This window comes from Magnolia sinica, chromosome 15 (genome assembly GCF_029962835.1).
Source record: "Magnolia sinica isolate HGM2019 chromosome 15, MsV1, whole genome shotgun sequence".
In the NCBI taxonomy this organism is placed as follows: domain Eukaryota; kingdom Viridiplantae; phylum Streptophyta; class Magnoliopsida; order Magnoliales; family Magnoliaceae; genus Magnolia; species Magnolia sinica.
This window is the reverse complement of record NC_080587.1, coordinates 47546114-47571781: the sequence shown is the minus strand read 5'-3', so window position 1 is coordinate 47571781 and position 25668 is coordinate 47546114. Positions and strand designations below refer to the sequence as shown.

The 25668-nt window shown below is 40.1% G+C and overlaps 1 protein-coding gene and 1 long non-coding RNA gene across 3 annotated transcripts in view; both read left to right on the top strand.

Annotated features, from left to right (window-relative positions):
* The window catches only part of LOC131228002 (ERAD-associated E3 ubiquitin-protein ligase component HRD3A), a 44320-nt gene that overhangs the window by 9886 nt on the left and 8766 nt on the right, over positions 1 to 25668 (top strand). For both annotated transcript variants that reach the window (XM_058223817.1, XM_058223816.1), the window contains exons 4-5: positions 18983 to 19306; positions 19399 to 19641. In XM_058223817.1, coding sequence (XP_058079800.1) covers positions 18983 to 19306; positions 19399 to 19641 — 567 coding nt within the window. The remainder of the gene's footprint in view (positions 1 to 18982; positions 19307 to 19398; positions 19642 to 25668) is intronic.
* Positions 19650 to 22564, top strand: LOC131228003 (uncharacterized). The gene is made up of 2 exons (XR_009162681.1): positions 19650 to 21428; positions 21514 to 22564. It is a non-coding gene; the product is annotated as an uncharacterized LOC131228003 (long non-coding RNA).

Below are 25668 nucleotides of genomic sequence, written 5' to 3'. Positions count from 1 at the left end.
AAGCTGTAATGATGGGCTTATATTTTTTCTTGCTTTGACATTCGTCTTAGTAGTTTATCAGTAAAATTCAATTAAGGAAACAAAAACACAAAGACAATACAACCAATGTTTTATATAGTGTATAGTGTAGTGTTTGGCCCTCTATAGCATGTAACGTAAGCTACATAGCGTATAGCATAAGCTACACGATACTTAATAATTTTTTAAAACTAAAATAATACAAAATATGATAAAATGTACAAAACGCATAATTCCTATGAGTTTTTTACTAGGGCTAAAAGTTGGGCATGTTGGGTCGGGTTGGTGCTCAACCCTAGCCCAACCCTCAACCCTAACCCAACCCAACCCAACCCAACCCAACCCAACCTTGGGTTGGGAATTCTCAACCCAAGCCCAACCCAAGCGGGCTCCGTCGGGTGGCCACATGCTAATATTTTCATTATTACATTGGTCTATTTTATTTCAATACACACTTATTTTTTGTATCTATGATTTGATTAATTATATATGTAGTTATTTATCGTAAAGAACTTCATTTTTTGTAAACAAACAAGCTAAAATATAGGACAACTACTTTAAAAGTCATGTTGTGTAGCACGCAATCTATTTGGGATAGAGAAATCTAGTGTATCTTGTTAGCTTAAGTCATTGGAAATGACGTGGACCAATGAAACCTGACGGCACTATAATTTCTTGTGCCTTTAGCACAGACGATCCACACTCAACTATAATTTATAAGTAACTTATATATCGATCGGATTCGGGTTGTGATGCATCATGCAGGACATGAAATATGTCCCAATCCAAGGAATTCACATGTTTCAAATCGGGGAAACCTAGGGTTTGCAAAAGTGGAATAGAACTTGGGGATTTGAGATGATCTAAGGTTAGGGTTATGAAAACAAGGCGAAAGAGGAGTGAAATAGAGACGAGAGGGAATCTTTGATCAGCCCGCACGTGTGGACAACAAACCGGCCTGATGCACGTGCGTGGATGGTGGCCCGCACGTGTATGGGGCCCACGAATCTGGAATCGGCCAGCTAGGGCCTAGTCGGCCAGGGATGGGCCACCTTCCCTCCAAATTTCAGGCCAAACGGTGCTCCGCTGAAGTTTCAGCCTTCCTGCAGGGCTAGATTCTGAAAATCTGCTGTAGGGGAAAGATTAGCTGCAAACGTGGGTGGATTTGATGAGGGGATGACTGTAGGAGATGAGGAATATGGAGGGTAGGAGATGGGGGCGATTCGGGATGGGTGTGGCTTCGCACTACGGTAGTTAGCCCTTCGAAGAAGGGAGGGTTTTGCACCCAATTAGGTTTCCACTACTCAGAGAATTAGAGAAGAAGGAAAACGCGGAATTTTATTAATCATCTTCCATGAGAAAAAACCCTACAAGGGGTGCTTATTTATAAGAAAACCCTATACCCTAAAGCCGCGCCATGTGCGCATCCTATGACTTAGAGACGAAGTAATCACAAATAACAACTGATCGAAGCAATTTAAACCGTCCATGACGTTCCTAACAACAATAATAACCAAAACTCAAAGTACTAGATCACCTAGGGTAGTGGGCCACGATCATGAGATCCAATGATGGGATCCACATGATGATCGGGTCCACCCCAAGGAACCAAAACCAAGGTATCCCATATCGGTATCGGTTGGCGTAACGGTGCCCTCCGATACCGATACGGATATGGGGGTGTAACGATGATACAGGGGCGAAGCGGCCCGTAACGGTGCAAATTTTTTTTTTTTGCCAAAAAAATATGGATTAAATCCGGAATATTCTAAGCATTCCAAATATGCATTCATTTATAAATTGGAACATGTTTATGGTGGTGTAACGGTCCACTCTTTGGTGAGAAGTTGTATTGGATCGTCTGATTAATTTTTGACCAGGTAACTTGAATTTGACTACAAAATTCATATATTTAATTTTCTAAATATCTAATTTATATACTTAACAATTTGATATCATTTCTCCCAATAGTTCTTTAAAAAAATGAAATTAAATTTAGGTAGATGGCATTGCCAATTTGGGGCTGACTTGGAGGACCAATCTATGCCCCAAATTAGCCTCAAATTCATGTAATTTATTGCCATTATCCCACTTATGAATTGGTGGACATATATTGGATAGTGAATCATGAAAAAAAATCAAGAGGCCCTATTTTAAAAAATAAAAGTCCACAAATTAACAATTAAAACTATTCAAACAATTTAATTTTGGCATTGTGAGTTAGCAATTGCAGTCCATAATTTAATTGGTAAATTTTAAGTTAATATATGTCTCATGTACAATTTTTTAAGGGCCCAAATTAGGCGGGACTTGGATTGTGAAATGTAGCACACATGTCAAAGTTTTTTGGGCCCCACCCGTGATGAATGTGTTATATCCACACCGTCCATCCATTTTGCCAAATAATTTTAGGGCATGAGCCCAAAAATGAGGCACATCCAAAGCCCAGGTGGACTGCACCATAAGAAACAACAATAATTAAACATTCACCGTTAAAAATTTATTGGGGGCTACAAAAGTTTTAGATCAAGATGACATGTGTGTTTTCCCTTCATCCACGTCAGTATTGAAAATAAACATTACAGTGGACCCTAAGAAATTTTTAATGGTGAGCATTCTATAACCACTTTTTCCTATGGTGTGGTCCACCTGAGATTTGGATATTACTAATTTTTTGGATCCTGACCTAAAATGACGCGACAAAATGGAGGGACGACATGGATAAAATATATACATCATGGTGGGGCCCACTCGGGTCTGATCACGAGGTATGTGTTATATCTAAATTGTCCATTCATTTGACAAGCTCGTCTTAAGGCTCGAACAAATTGGATGGAAAATAAACGTTACGGTGGGCCCTACAAATTGTTTAACGGTGAAAATCATTTTCTCCGCTGCTATTTTTGGTGTGGTCCAGATGATCTTTGGATATAATTCATTTTTTTGGTAGTGCTCTAAAATGATCTCTAAAAATAGATGAACGGTGTAGATATAATAAATACATCACTGTGGAGCCCACATAACTTTGATCTCCTTTGAACCATTCGTACAACTTGGAGCTCGAGGAGTGTCAGTGCTCATCGTAGCATGACATGTACCTACAACAGCTAGTTGGTGTGTGGTACACCTGCGAATAAAAAAAGAAGGGAGAGAGGGAAATTGAAAAGAAAAAAGAGGGAAAGAAGAGAGAGAGAGAGAGAGAGAGAGAGAGAGAGAGAGAGAGAGAGAGAGAGAGAGAGAGAAGAAGAAGAAGAAGAAGGCCACCGCAAGCCGCAGCTGCAGCTGTCCAAGAAGGAGTAGGAGAAGGAGAAAAGAAAGAAAAAAGGTTAGTTTTTTTTTAATTTATTTTTTCCTATTTTTCAAGGCACGTAACAGCCGTTACGTATCGACCGATACCGGACACCTTGACCAAAACACAGTTTTCTAACTAGAAGGCCCTCCATGGATTTTGGGGGGGGGGGGGGGGAGTGCCCGTATCACGTAACGGTGTCGGCCGTTACCATTACGTATCGACCGATACGGCCATATCGTAACGGATATGGGACACCTTGACCAAAACAGTCTTCTAACTAGAAGGCCCTCCATGGATGTCGTTATCGATCCAGATTGAAGGTGGGGCCTTCGTTGCGTACATGCGTAAGGGGAGCGTGCGTGTGCGCAAGATGTCCCCATCAACTCTCCCCGGCTGCGAAGATTTCGCCACTAGTGAAACAAAACTCCTGAACCGCTCCAAGATGTTAGGATCAAGTCTTTGAAGTTCCTCCTCAGTGAGCCACGTACTATCTGAAGCTGGGCGTGACTTCCACTTGACCAAGAACTTTTGAAATCCGCCATTTGACGTCGATATTATCTGATGGTCCAGAATATTCTCCATCTCCTCTCTGGGTATGAGAATGGTAGGTATGGGAGGTAGAGGTTGGGAAGATGGGTCGGGAGGGGGACATGGATCAAGGGAAAGGTCTGGGGAATCAGGATGGTTAGGTGACAGGCTAGACAATGTATCAGTGGTCCCCTGAAATGCAATTAGATCCTCCACATTGAATGTGGAACTAATTCCCATAGAAGGTGGAAGATCTACCATATACACATTGAGACCGTTTCGTTTTATAACTTTGAATGGTCCAGCGCCACGCGTGTGTAATTTACGAACGACTCCCTGAGGGTACCGCTCTGGCTTGATGCAGACCATCACAGAGTCCCTTACATTGAATTCCTTGAATCTTTTATGTTGGTCAGCAGAAATTTTGTAATGTTCATTACCAGTATTGATCTTTCGCCTGATTCTTGATGCAATGAATGAACGTGATGTGCAAATGACTCTGCTGACTCTGGTGGCCTATAGGACAGGGACAGGGACAAGATCAATAGGCTTCCTAGGTTTATAACCAGTAACTACTTCAAAGGGACTTAAATCTATTGACTAAACTATTAAATGCAAACTCGGCGATAGGTAGTGCAGTGTTTCACGTCCTGGTGTGCTCCCCCACTAAACACCTGAGCAAATTTTTCAGACTCTTATTGACCACCTCAGACAGGTTTGGTAGAGTCGCCCCGTATTGCGTAACGGTGTCGGCCGTTACCGTTACGTATCGGCCGATACGGCTGTATCATAACGGATACGGGACACCTTGACCAAAACACAGTCTTCTAACTAGAAGGCCCTCCATGGATGTCGTCATTAATCCAGATTGAAGGTGGGGCCTTCCTTGCGTACGTGCGTAAGGGGGGTGTGCGTGTGCGCTAGATGTCCCCATTAACTCTCCCTGGCTGCGAAGATTTCGCCACTGGCGAAACATAACTCCTGAACTGCTCCAAGATGTCAGGATCAAGTCTCTGAAGTTCCTCCTCAGTGAGTCACGTACTGTCTGAAGCTGGGCGTGACTTCCACTTGACCAAGAACTTTTGAAATCTGCCATCTGACGTCGATATTATCTGATGGTCCAGAATATCCTCTATCTCCTCTTTAGGTATGAGAATGGTAGGTATGAGAGGTAGAGGTTGGGAAGATGGGTTGGGAGGGGGCCATGGATCAAGGGAAAGATCTGGAAAATCAGGATGGTTAGGTGACAGGCTAGACAATGTATCAGTGGTCCCCTGAAATGCAATTAGATCCTCCACATTGAATGTGGAACTAATTCCCATAGAAGGTGGAAGATCTACCACATACACATTGAGACCGCTTCGTTTTATAACTTTGAATGGTCCAGCGCCACGCGCGTGTAATTTACGAACGGCTCCGTGAGGGTACCGCTCTGGCTTGATGTGGACCATCACAGAGTCCCTTACATTGAATTCCTTGAATCTTTTATGTTGGTCAGCAGAAATTTTGTAATGTTCATTACCAATATTGATCCTTCGCTTGATTCTTGATGCAATGAATGAACGTGATGTGCAAAGGACTCTGCTGACGCTGGTGGCCTATAGGACAGGGACATAGGGACAAGATCAATAGGCTTCCTAGGTTTATAACCACTAACGACTTCAAAGGGACTTAAATCTATGGATCTATTGACTAAACTATTAAATGCAAACTCGGCGGTAGGTAGTGCAGTGTTTCACGTCCTGGTGTGCTCCCCCACTAAACACCTGAACAAAATTTTCAGACTCTTATTGACCACCTTAGACAGGTTTGGTAGAGTCGCCCTGTATTGCGTAACAATGTCGGCCGTTACCGTTATGTATCGGCCGATACGGCCGTTACCGTTATGTATCGGCCGATACGGCCGTATCGTAACGGATACAGGACACCTTGACCAAAACACGGTCTTCTAACTAGAAGGCTCTCCATGGATGTCGTCATCGATCCAGATTGAAGGTGGGGCCTTCTTTGCGTACGTGTGTAAGGGGAGCGTGCGTGTGGGCGAGATGTCCCCGTCAACTCTCCCCGGCTGCGAAGATTTCTTCACTGGCAAAACAAAACTCCTGAACTGCTCCAAGATGTCAGGATCAAGTCTCTGAAGTTCCTCCTCAGTGAGCCACGTACTGTCTGAAGTTGGGTGTGACTTCCACTTGACCAAGAACTTTTGAAATCCGCCATCTGACGTCGATATTATCTGATGGTCCAGAATATCCTTTATCTCTTCTCTGGGTATGGGAATGGTAGGTATGAGAGGTAGAGGTTGGGAAGATGGGTCGGGAGGGGGACATGGATTAAGGGAAAGGTCTGGGGAATCAGGATGGTTAGGTGACAGGCTAGACAATGTATCAGTGGTCCCCTGAAATGCAATTAGATCCTCCACATTGAATGTGGAACTAATTCCCATAGAAGGTGGAAGATCTACCACATACACATTGAGACCGTTTCGTTTTATAACTTTGAATGGTCCAGCACCACGCGCGTGTAATTTACGAACAGCTCCGTGAGGGTACCGCTCTGGCTTGATGCAATGAATGAACGTGATGTGCAAAGGACTCTGCTGACGCTGGTGGCCTATAGGACAGGGATATAGGGACAAGATCAATAGGCTTCCTAGGTTTATAACCAGTAACTACTTCAAAGGGACTTAAATCTATGGATCTATTGACTAAACTATTAAATGCAAACTCGGCGGTAGGTAGTGCAGTGTTTCACGTCCTGGTGTGCTCCCCCACTAAACACCTGAACAAAATTTTCAGACTCTTATTGACCACCTTAGACAGGTTTGGTAGAGTCGCCCTGTATTGCGTAACAATGTCGGCCGTTACCGTTATGTATCGGCCGATACGGCCGTTACCGTTATGTATCGGCCGATATGGCCGTATCGTAACGGATACAGGACACCTTGACCAAAACACGGTCTTCTAACAAGAAGGCTCTCCATGGATGTCGTCATCGATCCAGATTGAAGGTGGGGCCTTCTTTGCGTACGTGTGTAAGGGGAGCGTGCGTGTGGGCGAGATGTCCCCGTCAACTCTCCCCGGCTGCGAAGATTTCTTCACTGGCAAAACAAAACTCCTGAACTGCTCCAAGATGTCATACTGTCTGAAGTTGGGTGTGACTTCCACTTGACCAAGAACTTTTGAAATCCGCCATCTGACGTCGATATTATCTGATGGTCCAGAATATCCTTTATCTCTTCTCTGGGTATGGGAATGGTAGGTATGAGAGGTAGAGGTTGGGAAGATGGGTCGGGAGGGGGACATGGATTAAGGGAAAGGTCTGGGGAATCAGGATGGTTAGGTGACAGGCTAGACAATGTATCAGTGGTCCCCTGAAATGCAATTAGATCCTCCACATTGAATGTGGAACTAATTCCCATAGAAGGTGGAAGATCTACCACATACACATTGAGACCGTTTCGTTTTATAACTTTGAATGGTCCAGCACCACGCGCGTGTAATTTACGAACAGCTCCGTGAGGGTACCGCTCTGGCTTGATGTGGACCATCACAGAGTCCCTTACATTGAATTCCTTGAATCTTTTATGTTGGTCAGCAGAAATTTTGTAATGTTCATTACCAGTATTGATCTTTCGCTTGATTCTTGATGCAATGAATGAACGTGATGTGCAAAGGACTCTGCTGACGCTGGTGGCCTATAGGACAGGGATATAGGGACAAGATCAATAGGCTTCCTAGGTTTATAACCAGTAACTACTTCAAAGGGACTTAAATCTATGGATCTATTGACTAAACTATTAAATGCAAACTCGGCGATAGGTAGTGCAGTGTTTCACGTCCCGGTGTGCTCCCCCACTAAACACCTGAGCAAATTTTTTAGACTCTTATTGACCACCTCAGACAGGTTTGGTAGTGTCGCCCCGGGGACTAAATCAATGGCGTGCTGTATATCCCTCATAGGGGGAAACTCATCTGGTAGATTATCGGGAAAGATATCACGAAACTTATCCACTATCGGAATTGCCTCAATGGGTAACTCTGCGCTATCCTCTGATGCACTTTCCCTAGCCATAAGGACGTACACCATGAAGTCCGACTCAGTGTCTTGCTCAAAGTCTTTGGTATTTAGAATATGGAGAGGCTAAGGGCCTGTTTGTTAACGTTGAATTTTTGCACTTAACGCAGAATTGGGAAATTGTTCCGTGTTTAGTGGTGTTTGTTAATGCTTCGTTAACGCGGAAGAAGGAAAGCGCTAAGTGGTTTTTCACTGAATTCTTTCCGTGATAGGAGTCTGGCTTAATGTTGAATGCGGAATGGGCTCAGTGAATTTTTCATTAAAGAAAAATTTTTGCTTCCAAAATTATCCCTTTTCAAGTTGCCATGGCAATTTCTTCTCTTTAAATTGTTTGCGCAATACAAAATCAACTTTTAACCTGTGAAACTTCTTTATGCCCCACCATGATGTATGTGATTCATCCATTTTTAAAGATCATTTTAGGGCTTGATACCAAAAATGAGAGGAATATAAATCTTTGGGGGGCCATACCATGGGAAAACAATAGTGATTGGATATCCACCATTAAAATTCTCCGAAGGCCCAATGTATTGTTTATTTGACATCCAATCTGTTGATTAGGTCATATTGACCTAGATGAATGGAAAAAACAAAGATCAGCTTGATCCAAAACTTTTATGGCCCCCAAAAAGTTTTTAATGGTCGATGTTCATTCAACATTGTTTTCCTATAATAGTGATTGGATATCCACCATTAAAATTCTCCTAAGGCCCAATGTACTGTGTATTTGACATCCAATCTGTTGGTTAGGTCATATAGACCTAGATGAATGGAAAAAACAAAGATCAGTTTGATCTATAACTTTTATGGCACCCAAAAAGTTTTTAATGGTCGACGTTCATTCAACACTGTTTTCCTGTAATGTGGTCCACTTGAGATTGGGATATACATCATGGTGGCGCCCGCATAGCATCGACCATCAGCCATTGGCTAGTGGCAGGGGAGTAGCCAATCTGTTTCCCCGGACGTGGACTGGATACTGACAGGTTGAGTAGCGAGACTTGCTTATTGAAGTTATGTCACCAAGTTTCGTGGGCTCCATCATGATGTATTTTTTGTATCCACATCTCCCATCCATTTGGAAATATAATTTTAGGTAAAGATCCAAAGAATGAGTCGAATCCAAAGCTCCAGTGGACGTCACCACAGAAAACAGTGAGGAGAGTGACGCCCACCATTAAAAACTTAAATAGGCCACAAAAGTTTTTGATCAAGCTGATATTTGTTTTTTCCCTTCTTTCATGTCTGTGTTAACTCGTGAACAGGTTGGATTTCAAATAAAAATCATGGTGAGCCTTAGGAAGGTTTCAACAGTAGGCATCAATCTCGCCACTGTTTTTTGTGGTGGGGTCAACTACATATTTGGATCTGCCTCATTCTTTAACTCATGCTCTAAAATTAAATCTCCAAATAGATGGACGGTGTAGATAAAGCACATACATCATAGTGGGCCCATGGAACTTGATGACGTCACTTCAGTAGCGAGTCTCGCTATTCAACCTGTTAGTAGCTAATCCGCGTCCAAGTAGGATGCGGATTGGTTGGTGTACCTCACACCGGCTATATAGTTGTTGTATTGACATCAGCAAGTTCTTTGGGTCCCATCATGAGGTATGTGTTATATCCAAACCGTCCATCCATTTGGCGAGCTCGTATTAAAGCTTGAGACGAAAAATAAGCTGCAGAAAGCAGCTGGGGATTGAACGTCTACCATTGAAACCCTTTTTGGGGTCACAGAAGTTTTGGATCAAAATGATTTTTTTTTTATTTTTTATTTTTCCCTCTTTGTACTAGTATTTGTGACCTTATGAACATATAGGATGGAAAATAAACTTAAATAGGCCACAAAAGTTTTGGATCAATATGTTTTCACTTCATCCAATTGGGAATGACCTTATAAACGGTTTAGATAGCATATAAGTATAAAGGTGGGCCTTATTTGAAGGTTTTGTTGCTACTGGTGTTCAATCCTATACAACACATAGTGACAATCTTCCCGCTAAGAGGAATTGAGGTCCTTATGATGATATTTTAGTTTTTGAGTTAAATATAATGATTTTGTTTTCATTTAATAAGAAATAATTTCTTTATAATGTAAAACATTTCCAAACTAGAGATAGGGGCAAATGTGTCAAATTAACATATTTCAGACATTTAAGATGTTTGTTATCAAACAGTTTGTTTTAGATTCAGTACTTAATTTTTAGACTTCAGCCATAATTATCAAACAAGTTTTTTAACTTCAGATTTCAGATTCAGGCTTTAGATTTCAGATTCAGGCTTCAGATTTCAAATTCGGTCTTTAGACTTCAGATTTAATAAACGGGGCCTTAGACTTGGACTTCGATTCCTCAACCAACCTCAAGTGATAAGAGAAATGGAGGTATTTTTCCTTAAGAGTTTCTTTCATTTCTCCCCAGTGGACTATTGGGGGTTTCCTCAACCTCTCTTTCTTTCACTCCAGTAGCCCAAATTCTCTTTGCTCGGCCCACAAGCTTCATCTTGGCAAATCGGACTCGACGGGCATTCGACATGTTGTACCACTCAAAATAGGGGTCCATATCCGCCAACCAATCTAGAAAAGCTTTAGGGCCCAAGTGGCCATTAAACGTAGGGGCCTCTACTCTTAACTCCCTTGAGGAGTTGCGCATCTGGGTTATAATGATCATGATGCCCCTCGCGGGGTGGGTTCACGGGTGCACGCCCATGTCTGTTTCTTCTGCCACCCCCATTCCCTTGTCTATTCTCCTGACCACCTATCTAAGATTGGGCATCTTACCCAATGGCGGGGTTTGCCCAGGCAGAGGTCTCTAGTTGGGTTACTCGCATATTAAGCTGATCACAGCGTTGGTCAACACGTTGTTCCAAGCGCTTACCCTAAGACTCAAACTGTCAGGTTATGTTGTCCATTGACTCTTGTAATTGCTCCATGTTTAGTGCAGGGTGCAACCCAAAGCCGCGACCAGTACGTGTGGGCATACAACTACCCACTCAACTCAAAGGTTCTCTAATGCAACTATATGCGTCTAAATGAAACTAAATGCTCCTATAGGACTCTATATGAGGGAAACTACGCAATGCTCTTAAAATTCCAGCAAGATAACTGTCCAAACAGTTTGTTAATAGAAAATTCAGAAATGGAAATTGGGGAATTTCTGACAATAGAAAATTCAGCAGTCTATGTTGTGAATGATGGGTCCTAAACAATCCTATATGATGAAATTTAATGCAAAATAAACGCGAGTAGACTAAACCCTAAACATGCAATGCAATCCCCTATGGAAAACCTAAGCTCTGATACCAAATTTGATGCAGGACATGAAAATTAAATATGATATGCTAGATTTCAGGCTTTAGATCATACTAATTTAGAAACAATCACATAAAAATTCGACATCCCACATAAAGTCAAGCATTCAACGAGGGGAATCTACAAGGTCCAAGCCTACACATGTTAGGGCTGGATCAATTGAAAATTATAGATCAAACAATGCTCAAAGAAGAGTGAATGCATCCACACATGCAAATGATTATTTCCCAATCTAAGGAATTCACATGTTTCAAATCGGGAAAACTTAGGGTTTGCAAAAGTAGAATAGAACTTTGGGATTTGAGATGATCTAAGGTTAGCGTTATAGAAACAAGGCGAAAGAGGAGTGAAATAAAGATGAGAGGGAACCTGTGATCAGCCCGCACATGTGGACAACAAACCAGCCTGACGCACGTGCGTGGATGGTAGCCCGCACGTGTGTGGGGCCCACAAATTTGGAATCGGCCAGCTAGGGCCTGCTCGGCCAGGGATGGGCTACCTTTCTTCCAAATTTCAGGCCAAACAGATGATCGGTTTGAATACGGTGCTCCGCCGAAGTTTCAGCCCTTCTGCAGGGCCAGATTCTGAAAATCTATTGTAGGGGAAAGACTAGCTGCAAACGTGGGTGGGTTTGATGAGGGGATGACTGTAGGAGATGAGAAATATGGAGAGTAGGAGATGGGGGGCGATTTGGGATGGGTGTGGCTTCGCACCACGGTACTTAGCCCTTCGAAGAAAGGAGGGTTTCGCACCTAGTTAGGTTTCCACCAGTGTTTCAAATAGCGCTCGTAGCATAGCGTGGCTGTAGTGCTACGTAGCGTCCCAAATAGCGTAAAACCCCTGTAGCGTGCTTTGTAGCGTACGTTACAGCTACGTAGCGCGTAGTGTCTGTAACGTGAGCTACAATGTATTTTTTTACTATTTTAGTTTTTTTTTTAAAATTATTTCTTCATGTTTTATTTGTTTCTAATGTTGAGGAATGTGATACTTGTATTGTACTTGATACTTTTAACCTATGGGATTTTTATGTCTTTTCATAATTGTGACTTGTGGTTTCAATTAGACATTATTAATTAAAGTGGTTTGCTTAGAAAGTTGTTGATGTGATAATTATTTGATTTGGCTTATATATGTGGATTGGCTTTTGATAAATGATAACTAATAACTTTTTTGAACATGCTTATAATTGATAAAATGAATTATCTTTTAGGCATATTTTTTCCCCTTTTTTTCACTATTTATTATATTTGTCCTTTTTTAAATTAAAAAATAGAAATATCGTGTAGCTTACGCTACACGCTATAGAGGGCCGAGCGCTATGCATCACGCTACCGCTATTTATAACACTAGTTTCCACAGCTCAGAGAATTAGAGAAGCAGGAAAACGCAGAATTTTATTAATCATCTTCTATGAAAAAAAACCCTACAAGGGGTGCTTATTTATAGAAAACCCTATACCCTAAAGCTGCACCATGTGCGCATCCTATGACTTAGAGACGAAGTAATCACAAATAACAACTAATCAAAGCAATCTAAACCGTCCATGACGTTCCTAACAACAATAATAACCAAAACTCAAAGTACTAGACACCTAGGATAGTGGGCTACAATCATGAGATCCAATGATGGGATCCACATGATGATCGGGTCCACCCCAAAGAGCCAAAACACAATCATCTAACTAGAAGGCCCTCCATGGATGTCGTCATCGATCCAGATCAAAGGTGGGGCCCTCCTCCTTGCGTACGTGCGTAAGGAGGGCGTGCGTGTGCGCGAGATGTCCCCATCAGGTTGGGTCGGGTAACCCGAGACCTCAACTCGAGCACAACCCAAGTTTTATCGGGTTGGTGTTTGTATTGCCCAAGCCCAAGACCGGACCCGATATATCCTGCCCGAGCCCAACCCAATGGTAGGTCGATCACGGGTAGAGGTGTACACGAACCGAGCTAGCTCGGTTAGCTCGCTTGACTCTACTCGAAAAAGCTCGATTTGACTCGGTTTGAAGCTGAGTTCGAGCTGAGTTGAGCTGATTTTTTAAGCTCGAAAATGAGTTCGAGCCAGCCCCAGCTCGACTCGACTCGGATCGAACCAGTTTGGTACTCGGTTACTTTGATATTGATGTTGCTCACCAAGTGTTTGATGAAATGACTCAAAGAAGTGTGGTTGGTGGCAAGGAAGGTATGTATATGAAACCAACACCCTTTTTTTCTTGATTTTTTTGTTGCTTAGAAGGTGTTTGATAAAATACCTGTAAGACCATTGTTGTTGTCTCAAATACAGTGAGATTTTGAAGGTGTAGTCCAGGTGTTTGTGAAAATGCTGCCATGGCAAACTCGGCTCGATCTTGGCTCGAACTAGGCTCGAACTGGCCTGAGCTGCTGATCGAACCGAGCCGAGCCGAGTTCAAGCTGAGGTTAGCTAGTGGCCCAGCTGAGTCGAGCTGAGGCCAGCTTGACTCGGTTCAACTCGATGTACACCCCTAATCACGGGTCAATCAGGTTGAACCTGCCCAACTTTCAGCCCTATTTTTTACTGCAATTTTGGATCATCAACCACATTTCCATGCAAAATCTGTCCATCTCTTTGCCTTCAGACATCTCTAAGTGTAACCTCTCTCTCTCTCTCTCTCTCTCTCTAAACTTGAACCATAGCAAATTCACAATGTGGACCACAATTCGGATGGTCTTGATTGATCTAAGTGCTCTACCCATGATATGGACCACAATTTAGATGGTCCAGATTGATCTAACCTCTCTCTCTCTCTCTATCTCTCCTTTTTTTATTTTTATTTTTATTTTAAATTGAAGTATCACAAATTCACAATATGGACCACAATTTGGATGGTCTGGATTGATCCAAGTGGTCTATCCATGATATGGACCACAATTTAGATGGTCCAGATTGATCTAATGTAGTGCCATGTGTGATGGGGATGAGTCACCACTATTTTAGAATAGGTGTTGAACTAGCATAAAAGAAAAAACAAAAAAAAAAAGAAAAAAAGAGAGGAGATTTCACGTAGCATACGCTACGCTACATGCCCTGTAGCTTACGCTACCTGCATGCGCTATGTAGCGTTTTAGCTATGCTATGCTACATAAGTGTACGCTACGAGCGCTACCGAAAACACTGAATACAACTATGCCCCATTCCACCCGACAAGACCATAAGTTTGCAACTAGTCAACTCTGCAAACTGTAAAATTACTAAAACACCAAACATAACAAATAATCAAAAACTGCTTGTTTAGTACATAAACAATATACATATGACAAATGTACAATGGAGAAACAAAATAAATGCATCTTCTAATAAGAATGGTTATTCATATATATATATATATATATATTTATAATACATTATACAAAAAGATAACATTAAATGTACTCAGTATGTAATCACTTTAAAAAATCAGCAAAAGGCATTAAAATGAAAAAAAAATAAAATACATCATGGATCTAGATTCAAATCTGTTACATCAACTGGATATATATATATATATATATATATTGGAAATGGTACTACGAGGTCGTGCTGTGTGGGCCCCACCATGATGTGTGTCCAACATCTACCCCATCAGCTAGATGCACCATTCCATGGTGGGCCACGGGCTTAAAAATCAAGTCAATCCATGACTTGGGTGGGCCACACCACATACTGTAGTTGAGATGGGTTACCCTCCCATTAAAACATTTATAATCATTTATTGGGCCCACTGAGATGTGGTTCACAAATCCAGCCCATCCATTGTGTTTGTCCCACTTGGATGAGGGGTCAGACCAAGTTTTAGCGGCATCCAAAACTCAAGTGGGCCCCATCAAGTGCTTTTATATGTTTTAGGCATGTCTTCGCATGGTTTTAGATGGTATGGCCCACCTGAGTTTTGTATATGGCTGATTTTTGGCATATCCCATAACCTGAAAGGGACCCATCAAATGCACGGTGTTGATGTTCGACACATCATGGTGGGGTCCACACAGCTCGACCTCATGGGAAGTTCCCATGAGGTCTACCTTATAGTAACATTTCCGTGTGTGTGTGTGTGTGTGTGTGTGTGTGTGTGTGTGTGTGTATAAGACTACAAAGCAGTTACTATTCATCTAAAAATGGCTTGAAAATGCGAAAAAAAAGTGATTTTTTTAAAATATAATATTGATGCCATACATGCTAGATCTATGTTCAAGATACTTAGGACAACAATTCCAAGAAACAAATTTGAGATGAAAATGTGTAGTCAGATGAATAGTAATAGTCACACATCTAGAAAATGGCTAAAAATACAATGAAATTCCAAACACATTAAGCAGATGATTTTGTGCATTAATCTATAGAGCTATAGTAGTTTTCAGTTTTCATGCATTATTTTAAAAACATTTGAAATAAAAATTAAAAAATTTCGCTGAAAATTTGGTGAAATGGTGAAAGTTGGAAAAAAATTGCGCTAGACTCATTTTTTGATCTCAAACTAGGGCTAGATTTGGTCAAAAAGTTGTTTGTAAGAAAGCCTTTGCATCTAAATGAAGAACGCAGGAGTGAAAAGTGTGAAAAAGGAACCCAAAAATGGGCGTTTATATGTGTCACCATCATAGGCCAATATGCATGCCTATGATGGTGCTGGTACAGGTTTTTACGAGCCAAAATTTCCAGCTGGGAATTCAGCACTGCATCGTATATCTGTACCAGCCAGTATGTGGCTGCAACAGCAAATACTGATATTTCAGACCATGCTGGTTGGACTGTGGGGCCGTCAAGTTTGGCTGTAGACTTGAGACGACTTCTATACATAACAGAGGCATCTTTTGGGGTGTTTGTATGTATGTACAACCAGTGTTCGAAGTATCGGTATCACTACAAGTTTCACTAGCCAGGGATATGGAAACAATATCGATATCGCCAATAATATCGTTGATAACCGGAAATGCGGGGAAACATAGGAAAAACGGTGGAATTTTCAGCGAAACTTCAGGAGATGTTAAAGTGTACATATTTGCATATTTAGAAAAAAAAAAAAAAATAATTACAAAAAGAATGTACACATAACAAGTTTCCATTTAATGGGACCTTAAAAGCATGTGCTAGTGTAAGAAATCAGTCCAACCATCCCCTCCGACCAATTTAACCATTCAACCTTCCATCCAAACATCCATCAATGTTACAAAATATCAACAACATATGATATTTGACCAAGAAATCATCAACAATTGGAAAGGAAACAAAAGATTGTGGTCTCAATATCTCGCATGTTGCGATATCGATAATATCGAGATATCAATATTATCAATGAAAAATTAAATACTACAAACAACCATCTGCCCATGAAAAAAATTTGAAATAAATTTTTTTTTATTTAAATTTTTTAACAAACAAAATTTTAATGATATCAATACGTTGGTGATATTATTGAAATATCATCAATACACTTATGATACAAGCATTACTTGGAATTTACATAGTAAAAAATATTGGCGATATTGATGCATTGGCAATACAAGTGACACCTAGAATTTACGTAATTGAAAATATTAACGATTACATTAGCGATATTGATACTTCGGTACATTACTAATACCTAGAATTTTTGATACTACCAACATTTTCGGTATCGCTACTAGTGTTATCAGTATCGCTGGGCTAGAGATAAAGATAATATCGGAGATAATTCGAACACTGTGTACAACACCACAACTCCATAGGTCTCTAATATAGATAAATCATACACTTCGTTTAATGCATATATGCAACTGTACAGAAACATACAACCATTATCATTGTATATTATATACAACCATAGAGCACATCCGGCCCATACAGTTGTGAAAAAAGCCTCAACTAGTTTATATTTATAGTGATCTAAGTAAAATCAAATTTTTAAATGACATCGAATGATTTTATACACAACCATACAGTGTATGCGGCCTGTACAATGGCCTACGCAGTTGATTTAAAAAGAGTTAGATTATATTTGGAGTCTTGTCTTGTTGTTTTTAATTTCTTTCTCTAGAATATTTCTCTATTTGCAATTTGAGATAGAATAAAGTCCATATGGATTAATAGGATTTTGTTCTGGGCCTTTTGTTAGTTATGGATTTTGTATGGGCCATATAAATGCATACCCATACATATGAACTAGATGGTGATGATTTTTTATGAATGAACGAAGTTTTTAGTTTTGTTAATCTTATTCCTGCGGGTCATTTAAATTTTACTTTGTGATGCCCTAGAAATCCTATTGGTGTGATGCCTTGGGGTTTCCTTTTTCTTTTACTATTATTTTCATTTGTTTGTTGGATTCACCAATTCAAAAACCAATTCTCTCAAAATTCCCTATTTCTGTAAACCCTATAACGTTAATTTTGCAAAAAAGCCCTAAATTCCCTCTACCAAAATCCCAATATTCCTCAACCCTATGACCCTAACTTTACAAAATCCCTAGTTTCCATAGATCTTCCCTAGCTTTTTATAAGGATATCTGGTGTTGAAATCTCCCTTAACACGCCATGGAAGTTTCCATCCATTGTTGGTGTCTAAGAATTCATCCCAAAATTCATTCCGTACCCTTGGATCATTAGGTTCATATAGACTATTGTCAGTGCCCATTTAAAATACTCCCCCAAAAGCGGGCATGTAATGGAAATGGAAAATCTACCCTACCCATGATTTTGAATATCAGTATTAGGGGGCCTATTGGCCTGGTCGAAAAATGATCCAACGTGGTCATTGCATGTCGCTTTTGGCTTGCATTGGCCCTTGTCAGTCAATTTTTTTAAGCCAAAGAGTTAATGAAAACTACCAGAAAAAGGAAAAAAGAAGAAGAGATATTAAAAAATCTATCCTTTTTCTTTTTTATTTCCGCATTTAGGACATGTATATGCTAATGCTATATCATACTATTCTTTGATAAGAAGCCATCTTTGTCTGCCAGCTTGACCAGTTGAAAGTCAACTAAGTGGGCCCTAAATGAACACAAATCAAGCATGATTTGGTGAATTAGGGCCCATTACATTGAAATACAACAGAAAGAAGATGAAAATATGAAAAAGGTGATGGTTTACCCCATTTCTGATTTTTCCCATAATGGTCCATTTTGCTTCAATTTGTTAAATGTCACTCAAATTCTTTTGTTTTGATCCCTAAAGTAGTCCTAGTTCTAGTCTAAAATGACTTTTTGAGCATCGTCCATAGTTCAAATGAAAAAAGAAGAGGAACAATGAGAGGATTGGAAAAGGATTCAAATTAGGACCTTTATGGCTGTATCGGCCGTACTGGTGTGGATATGGGCCAGCATGGCACCATATATGTATCAGCCGATACGGATACGATACCGTATCAGCTGATATGATACTAATATTCAAATCCATAGCCCTACCACATGTTCCACCACCGCATTATCCTTATTACATATAACAATTATCACAACTGCCATACCTTGCTAAAGATTGAATGTATAACCGTTATTTGTTATGCCCCAAATCTAATCAACCATTTTATCATCCACTACCTCCATTTTCTTTTTAACATTCCACTGCCTCCGGTTTAGACTCATGGGTCATAACCAAGTCATTTTTTCTTCTTGTAAGATCTTTGATATTGTCTCTGATCAGGGGTTGCTAAATCCTATACATTCTGCTATACAGCCTTCCAACCTGCTACTCCATTTGATCTTTCGTAATTTCTTCTGGTGGAAATATTTCACTACTCAGCCTTCACAGTTCTCCTGTTAAATAATATGTTGTTTATTCGTTGAATTTTTGTCATTTCAGGCTACTGCATTGTACAAATTAGTTGCAGAGAGAGGGCCTTGGAGTTCCTTATCAAGGTGGGCTTTAGAGTCTTACCTGAAAGGTGATGTGGGCAGAGCATTCCTCCTGTACTCAAGATTGGCGGAGCTTGGATATGAGGTGGCACAGAGCAATGCTGCTTGGATTCTTGACAAATATGGGGAACGCAGTATGTGCATGGGAGAATCTGGATTCTGCACAGATGCAGAAAGGCACCAACGTGCACATTCTTTGTGGTGGCAAGCTTCTGAACAGGGCAACGAACATGCTGCTTTGCTGATTGGGGATGCATATTACTATGGTCGGGTAATGGTGAAGGCTGGAGACTTCTAACTCACTAAAGACGATCTTTGGTTCATGCACCCTGAGTTTGTTATTGCTTCTTTTCTTTCTTGCAGGGTACTGAGAGAGACTATGAACGTGCTGCAGAGGCTTACAATCATGCCCACATGCAGTCCAATGCTCAAGCCACGTTCAACCTTGGATACATGCACGAGCATGGACAGGGGCTTCCTTTTGATCTTCATTTAGCAAAGCGTTATTATGATCGGGCACTGGAGTATGATCCTGCGGCAAAGTTGCCCGTCTCTCTTGCTCTGACGAGCTTGTGGATTCGGAAGAACTATGCTGACAGTTTCCTGGTGCGCATCTATGCTCAATCATTTGCCTTCTCTCATCAAATTAACTTTTGTATTTTTTTCTCTCATATTTTACGAAGCAATGATAATTTCTCCAATAACTTCCCTAAGCTCACATGCGGATCTCTGAGCTGTGCTTCAGTTGTGCCTGCTGTGGGCCACAAATCAAGCTGATCAACTCAGGTGGGACTGCACATGTATGAAAATCATGGAAGGTTTTGAAAAGATTTCCAATGGTCCACATCAAACATTCAAGCGTTGCCTTGCCTGATGGTTGGAACATCTTCTTTCTAGGTCTGGTTGTCTACACGGTGGGCCCCACCCAACACACCACTTGGATGTCCCATACGTGAGCCAGGTTGGCCTGTGAGGGCGCAGTGAGCTTAGCATGTCAATTAGCTTTAAATATTCAGAAATTTGCTGCTATAACTTTTTGGTTATGCATAAAATCTCTTGGGTGTGGCCCCTACCTCCAATATTCAGTCTTGCTGGCCTGCTCATGATTTGGCATAGGGCCAACCAACCGACACCCTCCCTTTTCTTTTCCCCCAATAAATGGATGAATTCGGAATGGAATAAGCGGGGCACGAATAGGAAATAACCGAGTGGTTCGTTAAGATGCTGTGATCCTGGATGAATACTTCATGTGTTATTGTGGTGCAAATTCCCTATGTGATCCCACAAATTATCAACAAAAATCATTGGATCCACCCTAGATTGCACACAACGTAAAGGCATGCATGATTGGAGAATCACAGCCATGCAGTTTAAAGTCTTGCAAATGGACGGTAAGAGTAAAATTCGTCCTACCATCTATTCTCCAGGGCCTTGCCTGAATGGCCCACACATTATCATAGGTGACGCCCCAAAAAATTTGCAAAATGAAGTTATGAATAATTCGTTTTAGATCTTAGCTCAAACTGCCCAACACTCTTAAAATAATTGGAGAAACTCTTTATTGATAAAAGAATCTATGGCCTATTGCTGCTAAATGTCAGAAATAAAACTTCCAGGTGGTGCCATTTCTTCTGTATGATTCTCCTAAAGGTATTTCGGCTTTTATGATTGTGTACACTACTTTCACAGATGCTCGTTTACACTCCGAGTTTTGAATCTAGGTGTTAGGGTGGGCCAAGGGTGAGCAAATTTGAAATTTTCACTAGGCCCTTCTTGATGAGCCCAACACACATAGTTCAAAATTAAGCCCCAAGATACTTCCAGGCCTGACAATTCCCAACCTGTAACATGCTCTCTATATTTTCTTGGTTGTCAATTGATGCAATTTTGTTATTGAATTAGTGGGATCTCGATATACCTGAATCACAAGAATGGATGAAGAACTCACCCATGAGAATATTGAAATAAAGAGGGATAAACAATTTTACTGAAATGGAAACTTCTTCATTTCTCACAAAATACTTGTATAAAACCTTACAAAACTCATAAAATGTAATGCCTCTCTACCTCCTAAAGAACAAACCCAACTTACACATCGTAAAGTGCCATCTTAAACTCATTATGAAAACCTTTAATAGAATTTCCAACTATTAAATTAATTCAATATCAATTAAATATACTCAAATAGCAACAAATGAATCTGCCCCCGATGTCTTCCAACAATGAGCAAAATCTTCATCTAAAATCCTCCAAAAATGGAAAATTGGGCTTGATTGTGCGCCATGTGCTTATATCTTTCCCCCTGGGTTGGAAAGAACTTGACACAGACGAGAAGATACTTCAAATGGTAGAGATCCGGATCCAATCTTTTCACTTTGTCATCCATGATCCATGTGCATCAGAACAGTGTTCGAAATAATCGGTATTGTATTACATATCGCACCCTTGGGATATAGTTACATATCGGTTATCGTACAGGATATATTGTTTGTATCGGGTAATTTATCGCACTTTTTTGGGAATCATGGGGAAGTTGGTTGAATGTTTCAATGAAACTTCTGGAATTGTTAAAAAAAGACCGTAATACACACCTTTTATCATAACATGTAAAAAAAGTGCACATAATTATAGGTTTCCTTTGTATAGGGTCCTAAGCTATGTGCTATGACTGAACTAATACAACTATATTTAAATTGAATTCATAACATTTATAAATGTAAGAAGACATGTACATAAACACAACCAATTCATTCAAAAGGAAAAAGAAGTAGAATTTGAGAAATATATTTTAATAATTTTTGTATTTTTTATTTTCCAAAATACAAGGACTTAATAAATCAGTAGATCAGGCCTCATACATGCTTGATTTCATGTTTGAAGTGCAACATTGCAAGCAATTTGGGAGAAATTTGAGAAATTTTGAATTTCAATTTCCCCCAAACCACCTACCCTCTAATATGGAAAATAGAGCATATGTGATGATCATTTCATCAAACACTTCTAAATAGTTTCAAATTGCACTCAATTGGTCATTGGTTGAAGGAAAATTCGAAAAAATAATAATATTTTATTATTTTTTAATTAAAAATAATTTTTATTTTTTGAAATTTTTAAAAAAGTTAACAAATTGGTAGATCAGGCCTCATACATGCTTGATTTCATGTTTGGAGTGCAACATTGCAAGCAATTTGGGAGAAATTGGGAAATTTTCAAAATTTTCCTAATTTTGCCAAATCAGTCCACCTACACTCATATCTCGAAATTGAAGGTTGAAATCCTTGATTTTTCATGCAAAACGTGGAGAATTAAGGATTTCTTCTGACTTCACACTCATTTTATATGATTTAAACAAAAGAAATGATCAAAACGAAAAATTACTCATTGAATGAGAAATGGCCTCAAATGCAAGAAAATCTTGATTCTGATTTCGAATGTGGGTTTTTCTCCCAAATGCAAGCAAAGGATGGACCGAAATCCAGCCACTAATAGGTTAGAAGAGAGAAATCTGAAGAAAAATGGAAAAAAATAATCTATTTTTGGGGTTTTGGGAAGGGTAGCGTGCGTTTCCTGTGAAGTTTCGACCATATTTGTCGATATCAACAGATATCGTCGATACATCGTAAAAACCTTTAGAAAAAAAATGTCGATATCGCACGATATCTCGCGATATCGTCGATACATACCTATACTTTGTGATATTTTGTGATATTATCGCCGATATTCGGGAATTTGGGCCTTTTTTTTTTTTTTTTTTTTTATGTTATTACCCATCGATTTTGTATCGTTGGCATCGGCTGATATTATCAATATTGCAAACACTGCATCAGAATGGGGCTTGTTCTTCCATTTGACTAAGCACCTGCTTGTATTGTCTTGGTCTAGTGTAAGGAGTCTTCCAACATGACACTGATTCTAACTCTTGCTTTTTTCTCTTCCTCCTTCTGAGCTTCTATACGCTGAGCGATTTCTGCCATTGTGCTTGTCTAGAGTAAGGAGTCTTCATGCATGACACTTATTTGACCCCTTTTGCTTCTTTGCTTCTGCTTCCGAACTACTATATGCTGGGTGACTTATGCCCATCCTATTTATTAGATTCGGATGCCTAAAGCCACTTCATCAGGTGCACGTGATATTAACACCATCATTGAACGAAGAAGTGTTAGCTGGAGTTAAATTCACCATATTTTGGTCTGCCAACATGGTCTCCCCAGCAAGATGTGACATGCATCCACAATTCATCCTTAATCCAATAGAGAAGGATGCTAAGAACTTGAATTTAACAAAGGCATTACCTCCTTGATCCAATGAATCTGGTAGGAACGTGGATGTTCATGTTCTTCCAATTTTAGCTGATCCAAAATTTCTATCGAGACTATGATATCACTGCTTCTCCCATCTATCAGAATCATGCATATCTTCCCACAAGAAGTGCAATTGGTGAGAAAAATATTGTGCTTCAACCATCAGCCCTCATTAATTGCTCGGGGAGTGTCATTGCACGCTGGATAACGAATGTCTCCCCGCCATCTCCATAAGCATCTGTTTAGTTTTTTACAGGCCGTCCTTACATCACATGCATGTTCTTCATTTTCATGCTCTACTTTTGTCAGTAGATGATTTGATGCGTTTTTCCATCTTCTCCTTCATTGGCCAATACTCTGAACTGATGCAAGGGACTTTCAAATGCACAACTGTCTCAACTGCCCACATTAAAATCACGTGTCGTAAGTGCTACTGTCTCCCATTTTGGGTGCAAAAGTCCCTTATCTATGGCCATCTACCATCCCTTGACCTAAAGGTGTTAGTCAGCTGCCCCATTATTAATGATGGTCCTTATGGGACACCACATTGTCTCCCAAGTCTCCAATTAATTATCTCATCTTCTTTTGATGTAAGTGTGTAATGGTTGATTGAGTCCTTACTCATGCCTCAGTGGTAGACTCAGAAGAGTTTCAACACGAGGTCATGGGTTCGTGTACCCATTGTGGGTTTTTTTTTTAAAAAAAAGGTGTGTGACAGTTGAACATTTTAAGTACCTCTTTGAAGCAAAGCTATTCCTTATGTTTTGGTTAAGACCATTAAGATAATTTGAAATTTTCTAGATTTCTCTATATGTTCTCGTCCTCTGCGTCAAAAAACTCTCACTTGATTAGTTACGTTGTCTACTATACGAGGGAGTTGATCTATTTGCTCCGTAAGTGCTTGGGTCAATTGGTCTACTTCTGTGACCCCTTAATATGCCACTCATGTCAAAGCCATTAAGAGACACTGTAGAGCAAAAATCTGCGAACTATCATTGGGATTGACATGATTGAGAGGTAATTTGGTGGGTATTAGGAAAGAAAGGAATTTCAACAGAATATATTGACATGATTAAGGATATGTATGAGGGAGCAATAACAAATGTGAGGACCACTAGTGGAGAAAAGTGAGTTCCTAATTATTGTAAGCTTGCATTAGGTGTCATTGAGCTTATACCTTTTCGCATTGGTTATGGACAAGTTAATGAGGCATTTGTAGAAAGAGATTCCATGGTATATTTTTTGCAGATGACATAGTTTTGATTGACAAGACGAGGGAAGGCGTAAACAAACTTTTGGAGGGGTGCTTTAGAATCTAATGGATTCGAAATTAGTTGGACTACAATAGACTGTATGGAGTGCGATTTTAGTAACAACATGAGGGGAAATGAAGAATATGTATAGATTGCGGGCCAAAGTTATCCTAAATGACCGCTTTTGGTATCTTGGGTCGACAATTCTAAGAGTGGAGAGATTGAGAAGGATGTTGCCCATAGAATTCAAGCGGTGGAAGAAATAGAGATTTGCCTATGGGGTTTTAAGTGATTGTCGTATACCACTCAAACTAAAGGCAAAAGTTTATAATATAGATATAAGACCAGCCATGCTTTATTCGATAGAATGTTGTGCAATTAAGGAATAATATGTTCATCGGATGAGTGTAGCTGAAATGAGGATATTGAGAGAAGCAAATGCATTTGAGGAAACTTAGGAGTAGCACTAATAGGTAATAAGATGAGGGAAAATAGACTTAGATGGTTTGTTATGTGCAACGGAGACCATGAACTGTGTCGGTAGGAGTTGGTACATGTTGAAGGCTACAGATGGGAAGTGGACAGCCCAAAAGGACGTGGGTGGTGGTAGTAAGAAAAGACTTGATGATCTATGGTCTAAATGAAGTCATGACCCTTGATAGACTGGAATGGCGGAACAAGATTCATGTAGCTGACCCCAATTAAATGGAATAAGGTTTAGATGATAATCATGATGATCATCATTGGCTTTGATTCCAAAACAATCTCAATGCCCAAATGGCAAGAATATATGAAAAACACACCCAGAAGAATATTAGAATTGAGAGGGATCAATTACTTCATTGACCGTTATGAGTCCTTTTTTTCTATGATGGCTGTAATCGGCCCCATAACATGTAACAGTTACAACCTTTACCATTATGTAACAGCTGCAGCCATTATGTAACTGTTTTGGCATACCATGAGCCAACCCCAATTAATTGGAATAAGGCTTGGATGATAATGATGGTGATGTTCAATTTGGCTTTGATACAAAACAATTTCAATACCCAAATGGCAGGAATATAATTAATTATACA